This window comes from Protopterus annectens, chromosome 13.part0, assembly GCF_019279795.1.
Source record: "Protopterus annectens isolate FY-2018-M chromosome 13.part0, PAN1.0, whole genome shotgun sequence".
Classification (NCBI taxonomy): domain Eukaryota; kingdom Metazoa; phylum Chordata; order Ceratodontiformes; family Protopteridae; genus Protopterus; species Protopterus annectens.
Window position 1 is genome coordinate 297,986,038 of NC_056747.1, and position 21,534 is coordinate 298,007,571.

The window sequence follows — 21,534 nt, forward strand, 5'->3', positions numbered from 1 at the left end:
GGCATATCATTGTTTAGGATACGCACAGAAGGTTTCTGTGGCTTATGATGGGAGACCTACGCACTTTCATGCAATGTACTGCCTTTCTTCTGCTCAAAAGATATTTACCAAGGTGTTAGGGGCAAGGCTGGTTGAGATGCGGTTGCATTTAGACCTCCTAATTATCCCTGCCTCAGTGACCTCTTTGCTTGAGGCCTTCTCCAAGAAGCAAGTTGTATCAGCTTTGTGTTGGACATTCCTTTGGCTGCATTTGAAGGGAGGAGGTCAAAATTAATTGAGAGAAGTTAACCCTATGTCTCATGCAACAAATCACCTTCACAGGAGCGGTGCCTGACAGTGTCCATTTATATGCAGCCCTTCCTTTGGACTTAAGACTAAAGCTCATAAATTTAGCATTCTGAAATACATCATGGAGGATGATATAAGGGCGTCTCCTCTATAGCTTTGGGCTCATGGGAGTTTTTTCATTTACAATAAAAAGCAAGAGAGTCCTCAGCAAAGAGTAAACACAAACACCAGAATAACCAAGGTATTCAGGCCAGCTATGTAGGAGCTGAGAATGGAGAAAAAAACAGGACATCCCAACCAAGTTTGGCAATCAGGGCGCAAGAAGTTCTGAAGTCATCTCAGTACCAAAAGGGACAAAAACTCTTAACCAACTGTATTAAAACGTTATTACTACAGCCTTGGTGCATGCCCTGTTCTTTCTGCATTCTCAGTCCCTTCATGGCTAGGCTGAATAACTCGGTTGTTCTGGTGTTTGAGCTTTTACATTTACTGTAACTTTTGTCCATCGGACTAAATATCTACTTTAGAGTACAGTATGCTATGAGTGGCTGAAAAACCATAATTCTTCCTGGTATATAATCCTTTTTAAGTATCCCCTTCTTTTCTCCTTATGGTTATGGATTTTGGACCACAGCCTGACTTGTAGTAGAAGTTGGAGGAAGGTAGATTGCACTCATCCTCAATTAGTGGCAAGATGTTAATTTTTTTATGCCATCTATCTGCTTAAATCCTTTTAGTTTAACATTTTCTATGCAAACTGCATTGCACAGTCCCTTTTCTCTGTCTCAGCTTGTGAGTGTTTGTTTATTTGTGCATACAAGGGTTACTGAGTGAAGCTGGTAACTCAGCTATTTTCATCCACTATGCTTTGCTTAGCTACAGCTATCAGAATTTAATAGCATGATCTGCTAATTTCTAAAAGAAGACAGTAATTGTGACATTGATGTGCCATAGTGGTTTGGATGGTGGCACCATGTTACTGCAAAAATCGAAAGTAGAACCTACACTGAAAAGGGTTTTTAACCCTTCCTGAAAAACATGATTTGTGTGTGTGTGTGTGTGTGTGTGTGTGTGTGTGTGTGTGTGTGTGTGTGTGTGTGTGTGTGTGTGTGTGTGTATGCATAAGCACACACATGCATGAGTGAGCATGTGTCCATGAATTTAAGATCATTTCAGCCAAGATTCAGTTATTGTAAAATAACCATTAAAGGCACTGAGCTAAGAGTGAAGTGTACAAATTCCCAGGAAGACAGTGTTTAGAGGAGCCATTCAGTTTGAAGATTTAGAAGTGGATGGTGTTTGTCATAGCCCATGGCAGCAGTGTTCATTTGCCAAACACTTCTAAAGCCAAGCAACTTGTATGTTGTCATACCAGGGGAATTAACTGAATGCTCTTGCAGACATCTGACATGTATCCCCCCACTGTGTGAGGCTGTCTCATGACAATGTAGATAAGGGTGTATAAAGGACTTATAGAAGGACACTCAGGAAATTATTTTCTAGTACTATGCATTATTATAGCAATAACCCATGTCTGGGTGTGGGTAATGCTGGATTTACCCACGGTTGGCGTGGTTTGGTCCCGAGGGACCAAACAAAGCCAACCGTGGGTAAATCCAGCATTACCCACACCCAGAAGTGGGTTATTGCTATTATACAATGACATTATTTAAGAAAAGAAATAATTACTTTTCTTAAATAATGGCATTGTATAATGCCTCTTTACTGCCCTTCCGCAGCTGTCTGGTATTCTGCGGCAGTTCTGATGTACTGCGCATGCCTACGCAGTACATCAGAGCTGTGGGCAAAAGCAACAGAGAACGCAAGATCTCTGTTTCTTTTTTTTTTTTAAAAAACTGTCTCGCTATGTTAAATGGGTTTAACATAGTGAGACAGCTTTAAAATAAGCAACGGATATCTCCCTTGCTTATTTTAAAGCTGTCTCGCTATGTTAAACCCATTTAATATAGCGAGACAGCTTTAAAAAAAAGCAACGGAGATCGCAAGATCTCCGTTGCTTTTTACACACTGTGTCGCTATGTTAAAGGAGTTTAACATAGCGAGACAGCTTTAAAAAAAGCAACGGAGATCTCCGTTGCTTTTTTAAAACCTGTGTCGCTATGTTAAACTCTTTTAACATAGCGAGACAGTGTTTTATACTAATGGAAAAAGTCCGGGCGACCGGACCTTTTTCCGTTCGTATATTGAGGGATTTACAACGGGCATGCTGGTTGAGCTGGCCAATCAGCGTGCACGTTTTAGGGGAGGCATTGTATAATACCCATATTTTGTTGCTTGCAGTTAGGAGTAATGGGGAAGTAGTAACCTCCGCTTTAAACTCTGAAAGATGGTTCCTGTATGTCTTACTTTCATTAACACTTTTACTTAACAAGCTTGCCAAATTCATTTGGAAAGGCCCAATCTCATCCTGTAATGGTGCTGATGAGTCTGTTTCCATACCCTGTAAAGCTTGGCATCCATAGAAATGATTGTGCCAGGTAGTGGGTGTCCTGACCTGAGAGATTGATAGTGGTGTTATAGACCAGTCCTGTTGGAAGAAATTTCAGAAGTTCTGGAAGCTGTTTAGAAAATTTTCATTTAGTTCACTTATAAGGGTTAATGGAAAATGTTCTGTATGAGAGTCTAGAGATATCTGCTTACTGTGCAGTTTGTCACACTCAAGGTGTGCCTTTTATGCTTCAGGAATCTTTAAGACCTTCAGTGGATATAAAAAGTTTATTTACCACTGTTAAAATGCCAGGTTTTTGTGATACAAAAAAAAAAAAAAAAAAAAAAAAAGAGACCACGATAAATCATTTCAAAACTTTTCACACCTTTAACGTGATGTATAACCTGTACAATTCAAATGAAAAACAAATTTGTTAGGGGGAAAAAATATAAAAAAATAAATGTACAGTATGCTAGTTGCAGAAGTGTGCACGCCCTGAAACTTGTACTTTGTTGTGTCTGCACACCCTTAAACTAATATTTTGTTGAAGTACCTTCTGATTTAATTACAGCATTCACTCTTCCTGGTTAGGAGTCTGTCAGCATGGCACATTTTGGCTTGGCAATATTTGCTCTCTCTTCCTTGCAAAAGTGCTCCAAATCTATCGTATTGCAAGGGCATCGCTTCTGCACAGCCCTCTTCAGGTAACCCCACAGATTTTCTATTGGATTTAGGTCTGGGCTCTGCCTTGGTCATTCCAAAACTTTAATTTTCTTCTGTTGAAGGCATTCTTTTGTTGATGTTGAGGTATGCTCGGGGTCATTGTTGTGTTGTAAGGTGAAATTCCTCTTCATCTTCAGCTTTCTAGCAGACACCTGAAGGTTTTGGGCCAAAAGTGACTGGTATTTGGAACTGTTCATAATTCCCTCCACCTTGTTCCAGCTAAAGAAAAGCAACCCCAAACCATGATACTGTCACCACCATGCTTCACTGTGGGAATGGTGTTCTTTTGGTGATGCAAAGTGTTGTTTTGCACCAAACGTACCTTTTGGAATTGTGGCCAAAAAGTTCAACCTTGGTCCCATCAGACCATAACCCATTTTCCCACATGCTTTTGGGAGACTTGATGTATTGTTTTGCAAATTTTAGCCTGGCCTGGATGTTTTTCTGTGTAAGAAAAGGTTTCCATCTTGCAACCCTACCCCATCGTCCAGACATATGGAGAATACAGGAGATTGTTGTCACACTAAACAAAATGAACTTATTTATAACTCCAAAATAAAGCCAAAAAGCTAGTCATACCGGATAAGAAAAACTACTTTTCCTCACAGCTATCCACCTCAAACAACAATCCAGAAAAGTTCTGGAACTCTATCTCTGGTCTTCTTAATCCAGGCACATTCAAAACCCATCCCTTGCACCTGCTAAGACCCCACAACAAAACTCCCAAGACTTTACCACCCATTTTATTACTACCATTCAAAAGCTAATCAAAGACTCATTAACAAACTTAATCTCAAACTCCAAATATACAACTAATCCCTTACATAATAAACACACCCCTACTCCAGACATACTTACTAATACTCCCTTAACACCTTCATTTTCCATCCAACCTATTTCCCACCTCCCTTATATTCAAACTTCTAAACAAACTCAAACCCTTCTCTCTTTCCGCTGATAATTTGCCCCCAGAATATTTACAACTAGCATCAAATGCAACTGCATATCCCATCAGTATTCTAATAAATCTCTCTCTCTGAATGCTACATCCCACATTTGTGGAAGAAATCTATTATTACTCCACTACACAAAGGTGGAAATTCCCATGACCTCTTAAACTATCGTCCTATCTCGATACTTTCTCCTTTATCAAAAATATTAGAAAAATGTGTACAGACGCAATTACTCAAATACCTCTTGGATAATGATCTTCTTTCTCCCACATAACATGGTTTCCATCTAGGACATAGCACCTTTACAGCCCTACTCTCATTCACTGATACTGTCAACAAATCCCTAGATGCTGGTCACCCTACTTCAGTAATCTTACTGGATCTATCTAATGCTTTTTGACACAGTATCTCATACTAAACCAGTTATCAAAACTAGGATGCTCCCCCAAATCTCAACTGGCTTACCTCCTACCTAAACAATAGGGAACAGTCAGTAAGATGGCATAATGTACAATTTTCAGGAAAATAGCATAGGAGTCCCACGAGGTTCCATTCTAGGGCCATTACTCTTTAATATATTCATCAATGACCTACACAAAGCTTCCCAACTAGGTAACCTTATCCAGTATGCAGATGATTTGACAATAATATCCACTGCCAACAATTTCTCTGACCTCCTCACAGCTACACAACATATTTTCACTTCAGTAGAAACCTGGCTAAATAATTCTCGACTGCTGTTAAACCCCTAAAAAATAAAACTTCTCTTATTCTCTACTTAACCAAATATTTTCTTCAAACTTTTCTCCAATGATAGGATAGAAATTGAAATAGTTAAAACAGCTAAACTACTAGGTATGACAATAGACAGACTCACCTTTGAGCCACATATTCTCAGTACCATAAAAAAGCACACTTTAAATTAGGCAAACTCTATTGGCGCAAACTCTACCTTGATAATCACACTAAAATAAAACTAGCCAGTACCCTACTCATCCCTTCTCTTCTATATATATGGTAGTGCCATCTTTACTAACCTGCACTCATCCCTCAGCAATAAACTCCAATCATGCTATTATAAAATAGCTAAATTTGCCTCCGGAAGGCCTAACTGCTCTCACCACTGCCAAGCAATTACAGAACTGAACTGGCTTGATTTCTCCAGCTACCTCTCTTGTACCTAATTAACTAGCTTACAAACTAATCTTAACGCCCCACTATTGCCTAGCACTCCACTCAATCCTACAAACCTATACTCCCACACAGACACTTAGATCATCCAATAAGCAGCAGTTAACAGTATCCAAACCCACCCAACAAAAGAGCTGGACAATGCTTGTACTCCCATAGCATAACTAAACTTTGGAATTACTTACCCTCCCATATAACTCGAGTACAATGTTTAAAAGCCTTTAAATCAGCACTAAAAACATATTACATAAAAAAAACTCTCCTGCCCCTGCACAACAATCAGGCTACCTTAAGCTGCCCCTTCACAAATTAATCCTACACTTCAATGGACAATTACCATGTTTAATTTATGACTGCACTTCACTGGTGATGGTTTTGTGTAAAGCATACCTTTGATACCTCAGCTGAACTCTCCTTTATAATGTAACTGGACTTGTATATTGCAATGCCAAGACTTAATATTGTACTCTTGTACTATACTGTTTATGACTGATCTGTGTATATATATATATATATATATATATATATATATATATATATATCTTATACATATCTTATATTTGTATTAAGACTTGTGCTGAATTAGGCCAAGACTTACTCTGATGGACCTTTTGTATAATGTACTCTTATTTTTGTATTTGTCATCTATGCCTTCAAATGTACTTAAATATCAGTTTGTGTAATGTTTATTTCTCTGTACTACTGTGGAGCTTTTCTCCCTGGGCCTCCACTAAAAATGGGTCAGTGACCCAGTGGACTTTCCCGGTCAACAAATGTCAATAAGTAAATAAATGTAGTACAAAACCAGTACTTGCCAGAAATTCCTGCAGCTCCTTCAGTGTTGCTGTAGGTCTCTTGGCAGCCTCCCTGACCAGTTTTCATCTTGTCTTTTCATCAGTTTTGGAGGGACGTCCAGTTCTTTGCAATGTCACTGTTGTCCCATATTTTCTCCACTTTTTGATGACTGTCTTCACTGTGTTCCATGGTATATCCAAATATCCAATGCTGTGGGAATTTTTTTGTATCCTTCTCCTGACTGATACCTTTGAGCAATGAGATCCCTTTGATGCTTTGTAAGCTGTCTGCGAACCATGGCTTGTGCTTTAGCAGGCAACTGAGTAAATGTCAGCAAAATCCTACTAGGACAGCTGAACTTTATTTGGGGTTAATCAGAGTCTCTCTAATTGATGGCAGGTATGTACCCAAGAAGACTGAATGTTGTAATTAAATCAAAAGGTGCTTCGACAAAACATTAGTTTAAGGGTGTGCACATACAACAAAGTATTAGTTTAAGGGTATGCACACGTATGCAACCAGCGTATTGTACATTTATTTTTTATATTTTTTCCCCTAACAAATTTGTTTTTCAATTGAATTGTACAGGTTATAGGTCACATTAAAGGTGGGAAAAGTTTTGAAATGATTCATTGTGGTCTCATTTTTTTTTATATCACAAAAACCTGGCATTTTAACAGGGGTGTGCAAACATTTTATAACCACTGTAGGGTCAATTAATTTTAAATCATTTTCCACATTTTGGCCATCTGAAATTTGCTGGAAGAGTCAGACAGGTAAAACTATTATTGATGTTTTCATATGTTGGCAAAATGGTTCAGGTGTTTGCCTTCCATACACAAGGTTTGAGCCTCACCTCTGCAAAGAACTTTATTAATTGAAGGGATGTCATTTTTTCCTGCTGGACAGGGGCACTGGGTACTGACTTGTCGGAACATGGGCAAAATTTTTGGCCAGGCTTGTAAGAGCCTCAGGGCCAATAGCCTAGTAAGTTCCTGTGATCCTATAAGCCTCCAATAATGAACTGTATTATTTCATGGAAGTTGAATTTCGAAAGTGACATGTTGTCATCATTCATACTTTCTCATTTAGTAGTTGTAGTTATTTATCTTGGATCTGACATTGTAAGAGCTGACTTTTGGTAGTGTTCTAAAAAGAAAACCCCACTGGAGAGAGAGAACTTCATACTATGTGCTTTTTTTTTTTTTTTTTAGGAATGTGTCCGTGGCAGATACCTGTGCCATGGTCATTTGACAATTTATGCAAGTCAGGTTGGTCCTCCACTCCAAACACAAAGCATTATTGGAAAGGAGATCCTTCATGCATTTTGTCTTGAGATTTCATCTTGCTTTTCAGGTTCCTACACTTTATCTCTTTTTTTTTGAGTTTTCTTCTGGAATGCTGTTTAGGTGTTTATCCCAATAGTTGATCTACTGAGCTTGCCCCAAAAATGAAGATGTAACAAAGTACTCAACTTACTTGCTTTTTGACATTGCTGTGTTTTTTTACCGTCCTTTCTCTACTGGATTTTTATACCAGTTGCAGAAAAAATTTTTGTAAGAGTGAAACAATTTCTAATTTTACATCACTTATTGCTTTCTTGCTTCTAGTTCAAGTGGAAATAGAGAAATGTCAAAGGTTTGCAGTGTAAATGTATCCAAAACCTTCCCCAGCTTCACCATTCATGGACAAAAGGGTAATGCAGCCATGAGCATGGAAAACTGAAGGGGAAATACTGAAATGTAATGCCCATTACTTAAAGGCCATTTTAGAGTTCACTTGCTAGAGGAGTTCTCGGGGTTAACACTTGCTAAGGTGAGAGGTGGTCTTACAGGTTTGAAAGGAGGAACATATTTCCATTATGAATTGAGAGGTGGTCTTACAGGTTTGAAAGGAGGAGCATATTTACATTATGGATTGAGAGGTGGTCTTACAGGTTTGAAAGGAGGAGCATATTTGCATTCTGAATACTAATGAGCATGATATGGATGATGCCAGTTTTAATATTCTGATGAGAACATTGCATAACTACTACTCATCTGCTCTGGTGGCCTCGGAATGAAAATAAATGACCCTTGATTCCTTTCTGCAGCAGGTTAGAACATTTTTTAGGAATTTTGACTAGCATTTCCCCATGCATTAAATCATGTAATAAAGTTATCACCTACAGTGAGATTTGAGTTTGTTGATCTACTGCTGCAATTTGTGTAACCATCAGTCTGTCTTTTTGATTGTAAGCATTTTATTTATACATATTGCATGGAGAAGTCTATGTATTACACCATTTTTGTGGTTTCATTGTTAAATGGTCTGTGCAGGAGCATTGAACTTTAAAGTGCAATGAATAGATTCACTAGAATGATGTAAACAAATGAATGTGTCTTTAAATCATTTTCAGTATATAGAAAGATGCTACTGTCCAATGTGGGGGACTCCTTCCATATCCGGACGCACTTTGACTATGATGCTACCAACCCGTATACATTAAACTTCTCACGTGGCGATGTGTTCCGGGTCATGGACACCATGCATGATGGTAAACTTGGAGCATGGCTGGCATCTCGTGTGGGCCCTGATTTCAAAGAATTGGAAAAAGGGATTATTCCCAACAAAAGCAGGTAAGTTAAATGTTTCATAGAATAACATTAAAACCTTGTTTGAAGTGATTGTCAGTTGTATTTAGTAAGTTAGCATTTCCTCCATTTGATATCTTCAGGAGAAATACCAGTACATAATTTAATAGATACACTTGGCTCAAATCCCATGCAGTAGCATCTATACCTAGCATGAAAGAGGTGTATATGTAATTCTGTGAAGTCCGTGTTATACCACACAATGCTTTAGATGCCCATAGTGCCACTTGGTGGCATTTGCTTCTATGATGCGTACATAACTTTTTCCTTGCATGCCCTATTAAAGTGCTTATAGTGGTTCTGAGTTGCAGAGAAAGCAGTTGTCTTAAGATGTTGTTGAAATGCAGTAGATGACTGCAGATTTAATTTCGTAACCAGTTCTTGTAACTTGATTTGATGCTTTTGTTCTCAGTTCGTTTTAGCTGTATTTCAGAGGGAACAAGAGATGTAGCAGGCTCACTTAGTGTCTGGTTCCAATCTTAAATCTGGTGCCTGTCAACATGCAGCTGAGGAGCAAGAAAAAGGTATCTTCTCTGATCTGGTACTCGGGTGATGTGCTTGGTCCTAAAGCCCTGTGATTCGTGTCCTAATGTGGTGCTCTTACCCATCGTATGTCCTCATGCCTTGAGAGTAAAAATAAATAAATAAATAATCCCTGATCTTGCCCTGCATAACCCTACACCCTAACATGCTAATGACCTGTACCTCATTGCACTATAGGGTTGAAAAAAATGTCCTTTCTCTAATCTGGTGGAATACTAAGTCCTAGCAACCTTATGCTGTACTGTTCTGTAGAGGACATGTGATGAGCAAAAATTAAAAAAATGATCTGCCAATCATGTTTCCTAACACTTTGCACCTAGGGTGGCTGCCCCCTTCTCCCCGCCCTAGCTATGCTTCTGGAAGAAGTAGATGAGTTAACCAACAGCAGCTTTAAATTACATTTTTTTAGTGTACCATCAAGTGTGTTTCAAGATGTAATTAATGAAAATGAGTTGTAAGATCCTGAAAAGAACAAGTTGGACCCGCTTAATGGAGTTCTGTGATTCATTAAGTGGCATGCTGTATCATGGAAAGACAGCACATGTAGTCTATTCAGCAAGATCTTTTTTTAAGACTTTTAATTCTTTCACAAGTACCTGATGAACAGATTATATAGTATGGGGTGCAGGTGAGGAACTGGATGGTGATGGATGGCAGTAGTAGCATGCAGTCATGGCTGAATACATAACTGATACCCTAGCACCAGGGGGTCCTTGGGCTAGAGTAGTTCATTGTGTTCATTAGAGTGCTGCTGTGGGGAGCATAGTGCATCTGGAACATACAACAGCAGGTTAGATAGGTGTTCTACTCATTGGATCCACCCCATTGGAATAGTCAGTATCTGTTGGCAGTGCAGGATCTATAAGCTCAGTTTCAATGTTAAAATGGAGTTATGCACTAAAGGTATAGCTCTTCCTCACTCCAAGCTGAATGGCAGGTTGGAATGGGCTGGTTTTGAATAACAGAACAGGGGATGTGCCTTGACATGATTGCAGATGACATGATAGTGGCACTTTGGTGCAGTGGTTGGAGAAGCCTGAACAGATTTTTGATGCATATCTGGGTAGTGTCATTCAGAAAAAAGGACCTAATTCTGTTCTATTCTACAGGAAATAAGAATCTGCTTTAATGCTGTGTACATTTCTGAAGATCACACCTTGCCTCAAAAAATAAATTAAATAAAACTTGCATTGTAACGTCATGTAAAGGGCCAGACAAAAGGACTAAGTTGCCACAATGTATGCTTCACAGCTCGTGCACTGAGGAAATAATACAGATCTCATGGAGCAGACGAGGAAAAGATGCCATAGTACATATGTAAGAATTTTGGTAGCATTGGTGGCCTGAAGAAAGCAGGGGAGCACACTGCATATAGGTCATGGCTGGGGTAATATCAACAAGAGAGATTTCTGACATTTGCAAAAAATGTGAGATACAATGGGGCATGCTTGCATTGGAAGGTAGCAATATGGTGGGAAGAATGAAGGCATATTATTTATGTGGTGGACCATATTTATTTTTGGTAAGTTGGAGATGGCCGTGGTAGTTCTATCTATTATTAGCTTCTTTTGCCTCATTTCCTATTTAATAACCTGGTAGAGCTGTGGAGATATTGTTACAAATGTTTGTAACACTGTCATTCTTTAATAATTGGGGAATATATTACCCTTTTCTGGCAGTAATGTAGTAATCCCTCCCCATCCTAAGTCATAAATATGTAGCAGCCCTAATATTGCCCCTAGCTGGTAGAATGTAAAGATGTTTTGCAATCTCCTGTCGAAGAATCATCCATTCTAAAGAAGCTTAAGAAATTAGCAAATTGAGTAATGCAAGAATCCCATGAATATGAGATAACCAAACAAACATTTTTAGAAACAGGAAACATTGCCTCTGTAGTATGATGTATACTTTTCAAACTAATGGGGGGGGGGGGGGGGCAGGGGTGTTAGTTCCATAAAGTAAACTTTTCTTAGCTGTGTGCATTCAAAAGATGAAAACAAATCTTTGTCACCTTCGAGAGCAGGGATTTAATGCTTATTGTACATTTTTTTCAGCAGTGATTTTTTTTTTGGGGGGGGGTGTAGTCTCTGAGCCTTCTGTCTCTTAATAAGAAAGTCGGAATGCAGGATCTAAGAAATGTATTTCAGTATTATGGCAAATAAATGTACTGTGGCTCCTTAACTTAGGCTCTGCAAATGAATGGCTCCCATCATTCTGCAAAAAAGCTGCTAATTAATAACTTAAGCATTTGTTTTCATGTGTTAACAGGGTAGATCCTATTGAATGTGGCCCATTTTTTCAGGAGGCAGAACAAGAAAAGCCCCATGAGAAATAAATGCAAAACTTTTGTCAAGAATAGAGGTTTTCATCTAGCATCACTTAGTGAAATATAGAGTACATTGGATTCCAAGATGGTGGTCGTCTGACAAGCACCCTCTCCTCTTAGCTCCATACACATTCAATGGATTAACCCTATCAACTCACGTTTATATAGGATAAGACCTTGTACCAGTGAACCTTTACGCTTCAACTTTAAACATTCAAAGTTTTTACACTAAAACTAATAGTTTTAGTACTCCAAACATGCTCGCTTTAACTAACGACTGAAACCTAACAAAGATACACATGGATATATAGAGGCCCAAGCTTTCAGCACCGGACCAACTGACAACACCCACGAGAACAGAGTCGGAGATCATAATGCCGAAAGAACCTGAAATTATGGATATTCAAACCACAAAATCCAAACTATCAGCCATTTCCATATCACCGGAGAAAGAAGCAAAGAGGTTGAGATCTTCCAAATCTGAACAGGAGCAGCCAAAGGATCCGATTAAACAGAAGGCCGACTGTTCACTACAAATGGATGAACTGAAAAGTGCTCTGTTACCTTTGCAAGCGGCCATCCAAGAACTAACTGTGCAAATGAGCTCTTTCAGCTCCTCGATTAATAAAATAGCTGAACAACTAGACCTAGTTGAAGGGAGATCTAAATCCAATGAGTTTGAAATTGAACACATTAAAGAAGAACTACAAATGAAAGACAAAGCGATCAATGACATGCAAGCAAAAATCTTGGACCTGGAGGCTAGAAGTAGGAGGAACAACCTGATTATTAGGGATTTATCTGAGAAATACGAATCAAACCAACTCCTTGAAATTACTACACAAATCTTCAACAACTTATGCCAAGAGAGAAGCCCTCCGACTAAATATCATTGAGAGAGCACACAGAGCTTTGCGGAAACAGCAAACCACTGCAATTCCGAGGCCTGTCTATGTCAAATTGCTTAATCATCAGGATGTGCAAACTATTTTCAACCTACAAGAAAGCAAACCATTTCTCCTGGAATAACCAAAACATTGTCATTTCTCAAGATCTACCCATTGAAATAAGGGAGAAATGCCGCAAACTCTCCCCCTACTGTGCCGACCTCATTTCTCGTAAAATCAAAATCCAAATGAAATTTCCTTCTTTACTATCATTTACCTACAAGGAAACGAAGTTCTATATGTCATCACCCAAAGAAGCGGATTCTATCTTTACTAAATGCTTTGGTACAGCCCCAACCAGTCGGTGAAGCTCCCGACTACTTCGTTCCACTTGCCGGAGGTCTCTACAGCCTTTCTAGTCCCTCACGGCTGTTAGTGTGTCTTTATTCACACTAATCTGCAACTGGGCTTTTATTAATCAAACTTTGACTCTCCCTTGCTATAATAGGAACTTTCCGTTAGTTCCTATTGCTTGAGAGATCCATGAGAATGGCGGCTAACCCGAGTCTTGATTGATGCACCTCTGAAGCCAGAAGTTGAATGGATTATATCCTTTGTTGTCCTGCAACAGGCTCATAACTCGGAGAATGTTATCATCGACAGCTACGGGAAGCACTCACACCTGGACGATTTGTCAACCAAATTTTCTTAGAAGTTGGCCTGATCGATTTGGGAAGGTGAGAACCACTATCCTCCTGGACTTCCTTTATTAGTTTGGCATGGCAGAACCAATACACTCTACTTTCTGAGTCTGTGGGCCTCGATCAAATCTACTGGTGTAAACAAGTGGGCAGCTGCCCGATATGTGAAAAGTTGCCTAATATTAACTTGTCTAGTGCATGTCGCTAGGACATATACGCATGTATCTAGACAGCAAGGGGTCTACAGATTGAACTGATAAAAGTTATGAAGGACTAGCATAAGTAGGTTGGTCATTCCTCCGGAAATGGTATATCCCACTATTATTGATAACTGGTGAAACCTGGCTATACACCACCTTAAATATATTTGTGGTCGCTCAGAAGAAACTTCAAGTATTAATCTAAATGGTCTATCTGTAAACTTCTAGAAACCTCTTGAGTTCTGTTTACCTTATATGTGCGATTAATATTAATTAGTCTGGAGTACTCCAGCCAGAGATTATTCCAGTTATTGTACAGGGTCTAACTACGTTAGTTGACCTTTCTCTTTTAGGTTACACTACAGTTTTTGGAAGCTATTTGTATTTTCTAAGTAGAGTTGTCGATGGCTTTGTTTGGAATTAGATCAATGTTGTATATTATCTGTAAATATTGTAGGATTTTTACTTTTCTTTTTCTATTTTTAATCCCTAGATGTTTGTTGGATTTATGCTCACTTAGTATACTTTATTTCTTTTCTCTCTCAATTGTAGGGGTTATGTGGTTAAGCATGGGGGATAAAATTGAGGGAGTTTTGTGCCATATCTTATATAGTGCTGCATACTGCAATTTTTCTGAAGTTTCCTCTTTATTACTTATTTCTCATAACAGTGCCTTTAAATAATATTAATTTGACTCCAAATACTTATGGATAAAATTTGGAATATTTCTTCATGGAATGTAAGGGGGGATACATGACAAAAATAAGAAAAACCTGGTGTTGCATCTTTTATATAAATCCCAGTCGGACCTTTATTTTCTCCAGGAAACACATATGTTAAATGAAGAATGGGCCAAGGATAAAAACAGAAAATGGGTTAGAGATATTATCACATCGGGCATGAGCCATAATTCCAAGGGGGTGGCGATTATTATTAAAAATTCCTTTAAGCCTATGATTGTGGCAAAGGGAGCTGACCAAGATGGGAGGTGGTGTTATTTTACATGTTTATCACATAACCTAAATAAGCCTGTGCTATTTTTAAATCTTTATGGACCTTGCTCAGGGCAACTAGACTTCATCATGAGAGTCTATAATCTCCTACTTAAGTTTCCAAACCACATCTTTGTCTTGGGTGGGGATTGGAATATGGTCTTAGACCCTAACATAGACCGCTCATGTAAGACCAAAGTCACAAATACCCAGGATTCTATAGCTTTAAGAGAGTTAATACTGGATTTTGAGTTAATGGACCCAGTTTCGTTTGGATCCGACTCTGGGAATAATAACTTTTTCACCTACTTTTCCAAATGCCATCATTCATGGTCTCGCATAGACTTCTTTCTAATTTCCAACATTTTAGCTAAAAGGCAAATCAAACTCTCAACTGAACCCAGATTCCTGTCTGATCATTCAAGTTTAACCCTAGAGATAGGTTTTATGCTCAACTTGTCCCCATCTCATAAAACATATAACTGGTCTCTCAATAGTAATTTATTAAAGGATCAGCCACTTATCATAGAAATTACTTCTACTTTAAATGAACTCTTCTCTGCTTCTCGTGTCAGTGGTATCCCCTTTGATATTAGATGGGTGGCAGGTAAAGCGGTGATTAGGGGAATTCTTATCAGGAAAGCTAGTTTTTTCAAAAAACTAAATAAAGAAAAGTTAACCAGCCTAGTTGCAGAGATTAAGACTTTGGACGACAAGCTTTTAACTAATTACTCCTTGGACATTGAAAAAGAGCTGCAATTTAAACAAAAAGAACTGTTTGAACACCACCAATCTAACCTTTCTCTCCAAGAATTACGCTATATTGCTAGATACTCCGAATCTTTACAAACCCCTTCCAAAGCTCTAGCCAGGCTAATAATTAACGCACCTAAATCCCCCAGAATCACTTTCATTTACCACAATAACACGCTTTACAAATCAGACACTCAGATTATCCAACTATTTCACCAAATATATTCAGATATCTATGCTTGTAATAATATGCTTCCTACTAGTGATGAGATGAAAAAATTCCTGGACGAACTTACCTTCCCAAAATTAACAATCTCTGAGAAAAGTTTTTTATCAGCTCCGATAGTTATGTCAGAAATTCTGGAAGCCATTGACAACCTCAAGATTGGTAAAGCCCCAGGCCCAGATGGCTACTCACCTGATTTCTACAAAACATTTAAAACTACACTTGCTCCCATCTTGCTCAAACTTTTTGAATCTTTCTCTAATGAAGGTATAACGGATCTATACATCAACCATTCCAAAACTATACTAATCCCCAAAAACACTCTGGATAGTGCTAACTTAAATAACTATAGGCCAATCTCCCTTATGAATGTTGTTATAAAAATTTTCTCAGCCATCCTAGCTAACAGACTTAAAAAACTATGCATGCCCTAATTTCTCTGGAACAAGCGGGCTTTATGCCTAACAGACATACCTGGGCCAATACCTTAACATTAGAAACCATAATAAATCTCACCAGAAAAGAAAGAAACCCTAGATACGCTATGGTGTTGGATGCCTGTAAGGCCTTCGACCGGGTAAACTGGAACTTTTTTGTTTTAGGCTTTGTTGGGCTTTGACATTCCCCCTGCCTTTATCAATTTGATCAAAACATTATATAACAGCTCATATACTCGCCTATATATAAACAAGCAGTATTCTCAACCAATAAAGATTTCAAATGGTACTAGACAGGGGTGTCCTCTATCTCCCCTGCTCTTCAATCTGTACTTAGAAACCTTTTTTCTGTTTATCTCGCAAAAAAAACATCACTCAATTCCTAGAATTCTTAACACAAACATTAGTTTTACGGCCTTTGCCGATGACCTGAATCTGTATTTTGAACACCCTATATCTGACACTAAGAAGATAATTAAATCTCTGAATGCATTTGCCTCCATCTCAGACTACCAAACCAACGAAAATAAATCCTTCATTTTCCCGATCAGCCCTATAGCACATAAACAACACCTGTTTCCTGATCTCTCCTTTCGTACAGATTAATCTCTTAAATATCTAGGAGTTTATTATGGCCACAATTCCTCTTCTCTTCTACAATCTAACCTATCAAAAGTCTGGCTTTCTATTTCCCAAGACATTTCGAGATAGCAACAGTTAAAACTCCCAATGTTAACCAAAACTTCTATCATTAAAATGAATATACTTCTGAAGCTCCTCTATCATTTCAACTCTTCTCTATTCTCGGTTTCAACTCTTTTCTTCAACAGAATTCATAAAGCCCTGGCAAAATTCATCTGGCACCCTAAGTCGGTAAGAATCTCATACCAAAGACTTAGGTTACCCAAATCTCGGGGGGGGGGGGCTGGCGATGCCCAATCTCATATTATATTACAGAATCATTCACGCGAATAGAATATTCGCTATTGCAAATTATCATCCAGATTCTTCTACGTGGACTCCCTTGTGGGTCAAAGTGTGGAATAATCATGCCCTCAAAGATGATCTTAACCCTAGAGCTCTACCTTTCCTGGTTAAATCAAACCTTAAGAAAAGTACAGTTTTGTACCTACCATAAATGTAGATGTTTGAGGATCTACATTGCTGCAGTCATAACCTGTGGGTAGTCCGCTGTCCTCGGTCGGCCTGAATACCAAAGAGCTGGGCTGGCGTCGGTCATTGTCGCCTGGAGCTGACGTCAGTACGTAGTAGTACTTAAGCGCATGACCGACGCCATATCCTCAGTCTTTCTTGCCCCAGATGTCAGAAGGCCTAAGAAGGAAAGAAGGCCAGAGCTAAAATAGTAAAAGCCTAACAACTACCAGTGTGGAAATAAAGATTATCCCAAAAAACACAGCAACCACAAACTATAGAGGGAAGGAGGGAGGATAATTGGACTGCAGCAATGTAGATCCTCGAACATCTACATTTATGGTAGGTACAAAACTGTACTATGTTCTTCGTCTCACATTGCTGCAGTCATAACCTGTGGGTAGAATCCCAAAGCAAAGGAAAAGGGAGGCTGGCAAACTAAATAGCATTAGGAGCTGCTAACATGCCCTGTAAAACTGCAGTGGCAAACCCAGCCCTTGACTTGGAATAAAGAGGGAGATGGTAATGCTTAGTAAAAGTGTGTACTGAACTCCAAGTAGCTGCCTCCAAAATATCCTTAGTAGCTACCCCCCTCAAAAAAGCAGTAGATGTGGCAGTAGCCCTGGTAGAATGAGGTCTGATCCCAGCAGGAACCTCCTTCCCATGATGAGAATAACAAAAGCAATACATTGACCAATCCACTTAGAAATAGTTTGCTTTGAAACAGCTTTCCCTTGTGAACCCAAAGCAAAGGAAACAAATAACTGTTGAGTCTGTCTGAACTCTTTAGTCCTGCTCAAATAATAACGTAGCTGCCTGTGGATATCCAAAGAATGCAAGACTTTTTCCCCTTTATTTTGGGGATCAGCATAAATAGTAGGCAAATGAATAGACTGGTTCAAGGCCACATTAGAAATCACTTTAGGCATAAAAGTAGGGTTAGTTCGCAAAGAAACTCTATCTTTATGGAAAATCAGAAAGGGTTCAACTGCCATGAGTGCCTGCAATTCAGATACCCTCCTAGCAGAAGTAATGGCCAACAAAAAAGCAGTCTTCCAAGATAAAAACTTCAGTTCAGACGTAGCTGCTGGTTCAAAAGGAGGTAAAGTAAGCTTCTCTAACACAAAATTGAGATCCCAGGAAGGAGTAGGAGCTCTACGTGGGGGTCTTATATTCTTTGCCCCTCTAAGAAACTGTTTGAACAAAGGGTGAGAAAATAAAGGTGGGTCACAATCATAGTGAGCAGAAATGGCTGCAGCATGAACCTTCACAGAAGAGAATGACAAACCCTTGTCCAGTAATTCAGTAAGATACTGTAGTGCAAAACTCAAATTAGGCACTGAAACATCAAAGCCCTTTGCTGTGCTCCAAAGAAAAAATCTCTTCCATTTATCAGCATAAACTTTTCTAGTACTAGGCCGCCTGGCTTCCAAAATGACATCTAAAACCTGTTGAGGAAGCTGAGACCCCACTGGCTCCATTACAGAATACGCCAGGCTGTTAGATGCAGGGACTGCACCGAACATTGAGAAAATGATTGTTTGACTGGGATAACAAATGAGGAACCTGTGGCAAAAGCCAAGGAGGCTCCTGAATTAAACTCCTCAGCAGAGGATACCAATGCTGACGTGGCCAATCTGGTGCTATTAGAATCATGCAAGGCTTGTCCCTCCTGACTTTCAAGAGTACCTTGGGAAGAAGAGGCAGAGGGGGGAAAGCATAAACGTGAAGGTTGTTCCAACTGAAAGATAGAGCATCCACTTTCCAAGCATTTGGATGGAACATCTTTGTGCAAAATTTTGGCAGTTGGAAATTCAGTGGAGAAGCGAACAGATCTATGTCTGGAGCTCCCCAAGCCACGGTTAACTGTTTGAATACCTGAGGGTCCAGTCTCCACTCGTGGGGATCCACAATTCGTCTGCTCAATACATCTGCTAGGGAGTTCTGTGCTCCTAGCAGAAACCGTGCTTGAAGATTGATATGCAAACTCAGAGCAGTCTCCCATAAAATCATTGCTTGTCTGCAAAGAGGGTAGGAATGGGTTCCCCCCTGCTTGTTGATGTACCACATGACTGTTGTGTTGCCTGTTTGAATCAACACCTGTCCCGGCTGAAGTAGGTCCTTGAAGGCCATCAAGGCAAATTGGACTGCTAACATCTCCTTCATGTTGATATGCAAATGTTGTAGTTTGGGAGGCCATATGTCCTGAATCCATTTCCCATTGAAGTGTGCTCCCCAAGCCAAGTCCGAGGCATCCGTCGTTAGGATCTGACTCGCCTCTGGTCGGATCACAGAGAGTCCCTTGTTTAGGTGACATTCCTGAGCCCACCACAAGAATTCCTTCTGGATGCAAGGTATAATCCGAATGACAGTGTCCAAACCGTGGCAGTGTTGAGTCCATGCACTTTTGAGATACCATTGTAGCTTCCTCATATGCAGTTTGGCATTGGGAAATACTAGAATGCAAGATGCCATGAACCCCAAGGCTTGAAGGACTGTCCTTGCAGTCAGCCTGGACATTACTGATAACTGCTGGAAGTATAGATGAAGAGTTCTTTGTTTGTCCGGGGTCAGAAATGCCATCTGAGAAGCTGTATTCAGTCTAACACCCAGAAAGCACATGTCCTGAGAGGGCACTAGACTGGACTTTATTTCGTTCACAGAATACCCTAGGCACCTTAAAACTGCCATTACATACTGGAAATGTTGTAGTAACTTGTCTTTGTTTTGAGCAAGAATCAGGCAATCGTCCAGATAAGGATAAATTTGTATTCCTCTCTGTCTAAAGAAAGCAATTACAGGAGCCAGAACTTTTGTGAATACTCTGGGCGCAGTAGATAAACCAAAGGGCAATGCAGAGAACTGATAATGAGAAGTACCAGCCCAAAACCTCAGGAATCTCCTGCAGCTGGGCCCGATAGGGATGTGAAGATAGGCCTCCTTGAGATCCAGGGTTACCATCCAGTGATCTTTGCCTAGCATAGGCAGAAGTTGTTGTAATGTTAACATCTTGAACTTTGGAATGTCTAGGTAGGTATTGAGAATGGACAAATCCAGAATTGGCCTCCAAGTGTTTCCTTTCTTTGGCACTAGGAACAGACGGGAATAAAAACCTAGGCCTACTTCTGACGGAGGGACCACCTGAATTGCCCCCATCTGCAAAAGTAACGAGATTTGCTCCTGAGCCTCCATCCTTTGTTGAGGAGGCACATCCAGCATGCCTTTGAAAGGAGGAAAAGTGTGAAAATAAAACTTGTAACCGTGATTTATTATGTCCAACACCCATTTGTCCTGGGTGACCAAATGCCAGTTTTGTTTAAAAAGTCCCAACTTCCCTCCTAGAGGAGCTGCCAGTAAAGAAGGGTCTGGCAGCGGAAGACACAGGTCATTGGGTCTGTTTACGAAAGGGCTGACCCCTGCCCTCACCAGAAGACTGTGCAGGAGAACTCCAAGTCCTAGGTCTAAAAGAACCCTGAGCGTGAGCTCTGCCTCTACCACGTCTAGACCTGCCCTTGGACTGATAATCCAAAGAAGGATAAGACCATCCTCTAGCAGGCCAATTCCTACTAAACTTAGGAGGATGCACCTGCATAAAATTCTTGACCGTCTGCATAGACTTAGCCTTATCTTCCATCTTTTTCAAAACTGATTCCACAGGAGGACCAAAAAGTACTTCAGATTGAAGAGGAGCATCCAAAATCCGAGCCTTAACATGCTCTGACAAATTTTGATCCTTAAGCCAGGCATGTCTACGAATAACTGAACCTGTAGCAGCCACCCTGGATGAAGCCTGAAGAGCATCAAAACCACACTGCAAAGAATGCTTGCCAACTTGATCTGATGCATGAACCAACTCCTGGAGCTCCTTACACTCTATACCCTCAGATAAAGCATCCACCTTAGATTTCAATTGACCTAACAAAAAGTTCTGATACTTCAGCATATGAAATTGGCAATTCAAAGCCCTCATAGCTAACTTAGAGGAGGTGTACACCTTTTTCCCCCACCTATCTAATGCTCTAGAATCTTTATCCAAAGGAACTGGATTCTTAGCCACAGAAGCCCTAATACCCTTAGGACCTTGAATAATAGTTTCTGGATCAGCTCTAGGACTCTTGTACAAATACTTATGTGCTTCTGGAACTCTGTAATATCTGTCCGGCTTAACAGGGGCAGGAGGCAAAGAATCAGGATTAAGGGAAGATTCAGAAAAAACATCCTGAACAACATCTAAGACAGGAGGAATAGCCAAGGGCCTATGTTGTGGCAGAAACAAAAATTCCCT

The 21,534-nt window shown here is 39.8% G+C and overlaps 1 protein-coding gene across 1 annotated transcript in view; it reads left to right on the forward strand.

Moving 5' to 3' along the window:
* The window catches only part of TJP3 (tight junction protein 3), a gene marked incomplete at its 5' end in the record, with an annotated part of 839,650 nt that overhangs the window by 587,540 nt on the left and 230,576 nt on the right, over positions 1-21,534 (forward strand). Inside the window, 1 exon segment of the mRNA XM_044053884.1 lies at positions 8,798-9,017. Coding sequence (XP_043909819.1) covers positions 8,798-9,017 — 220 coding nt within the window.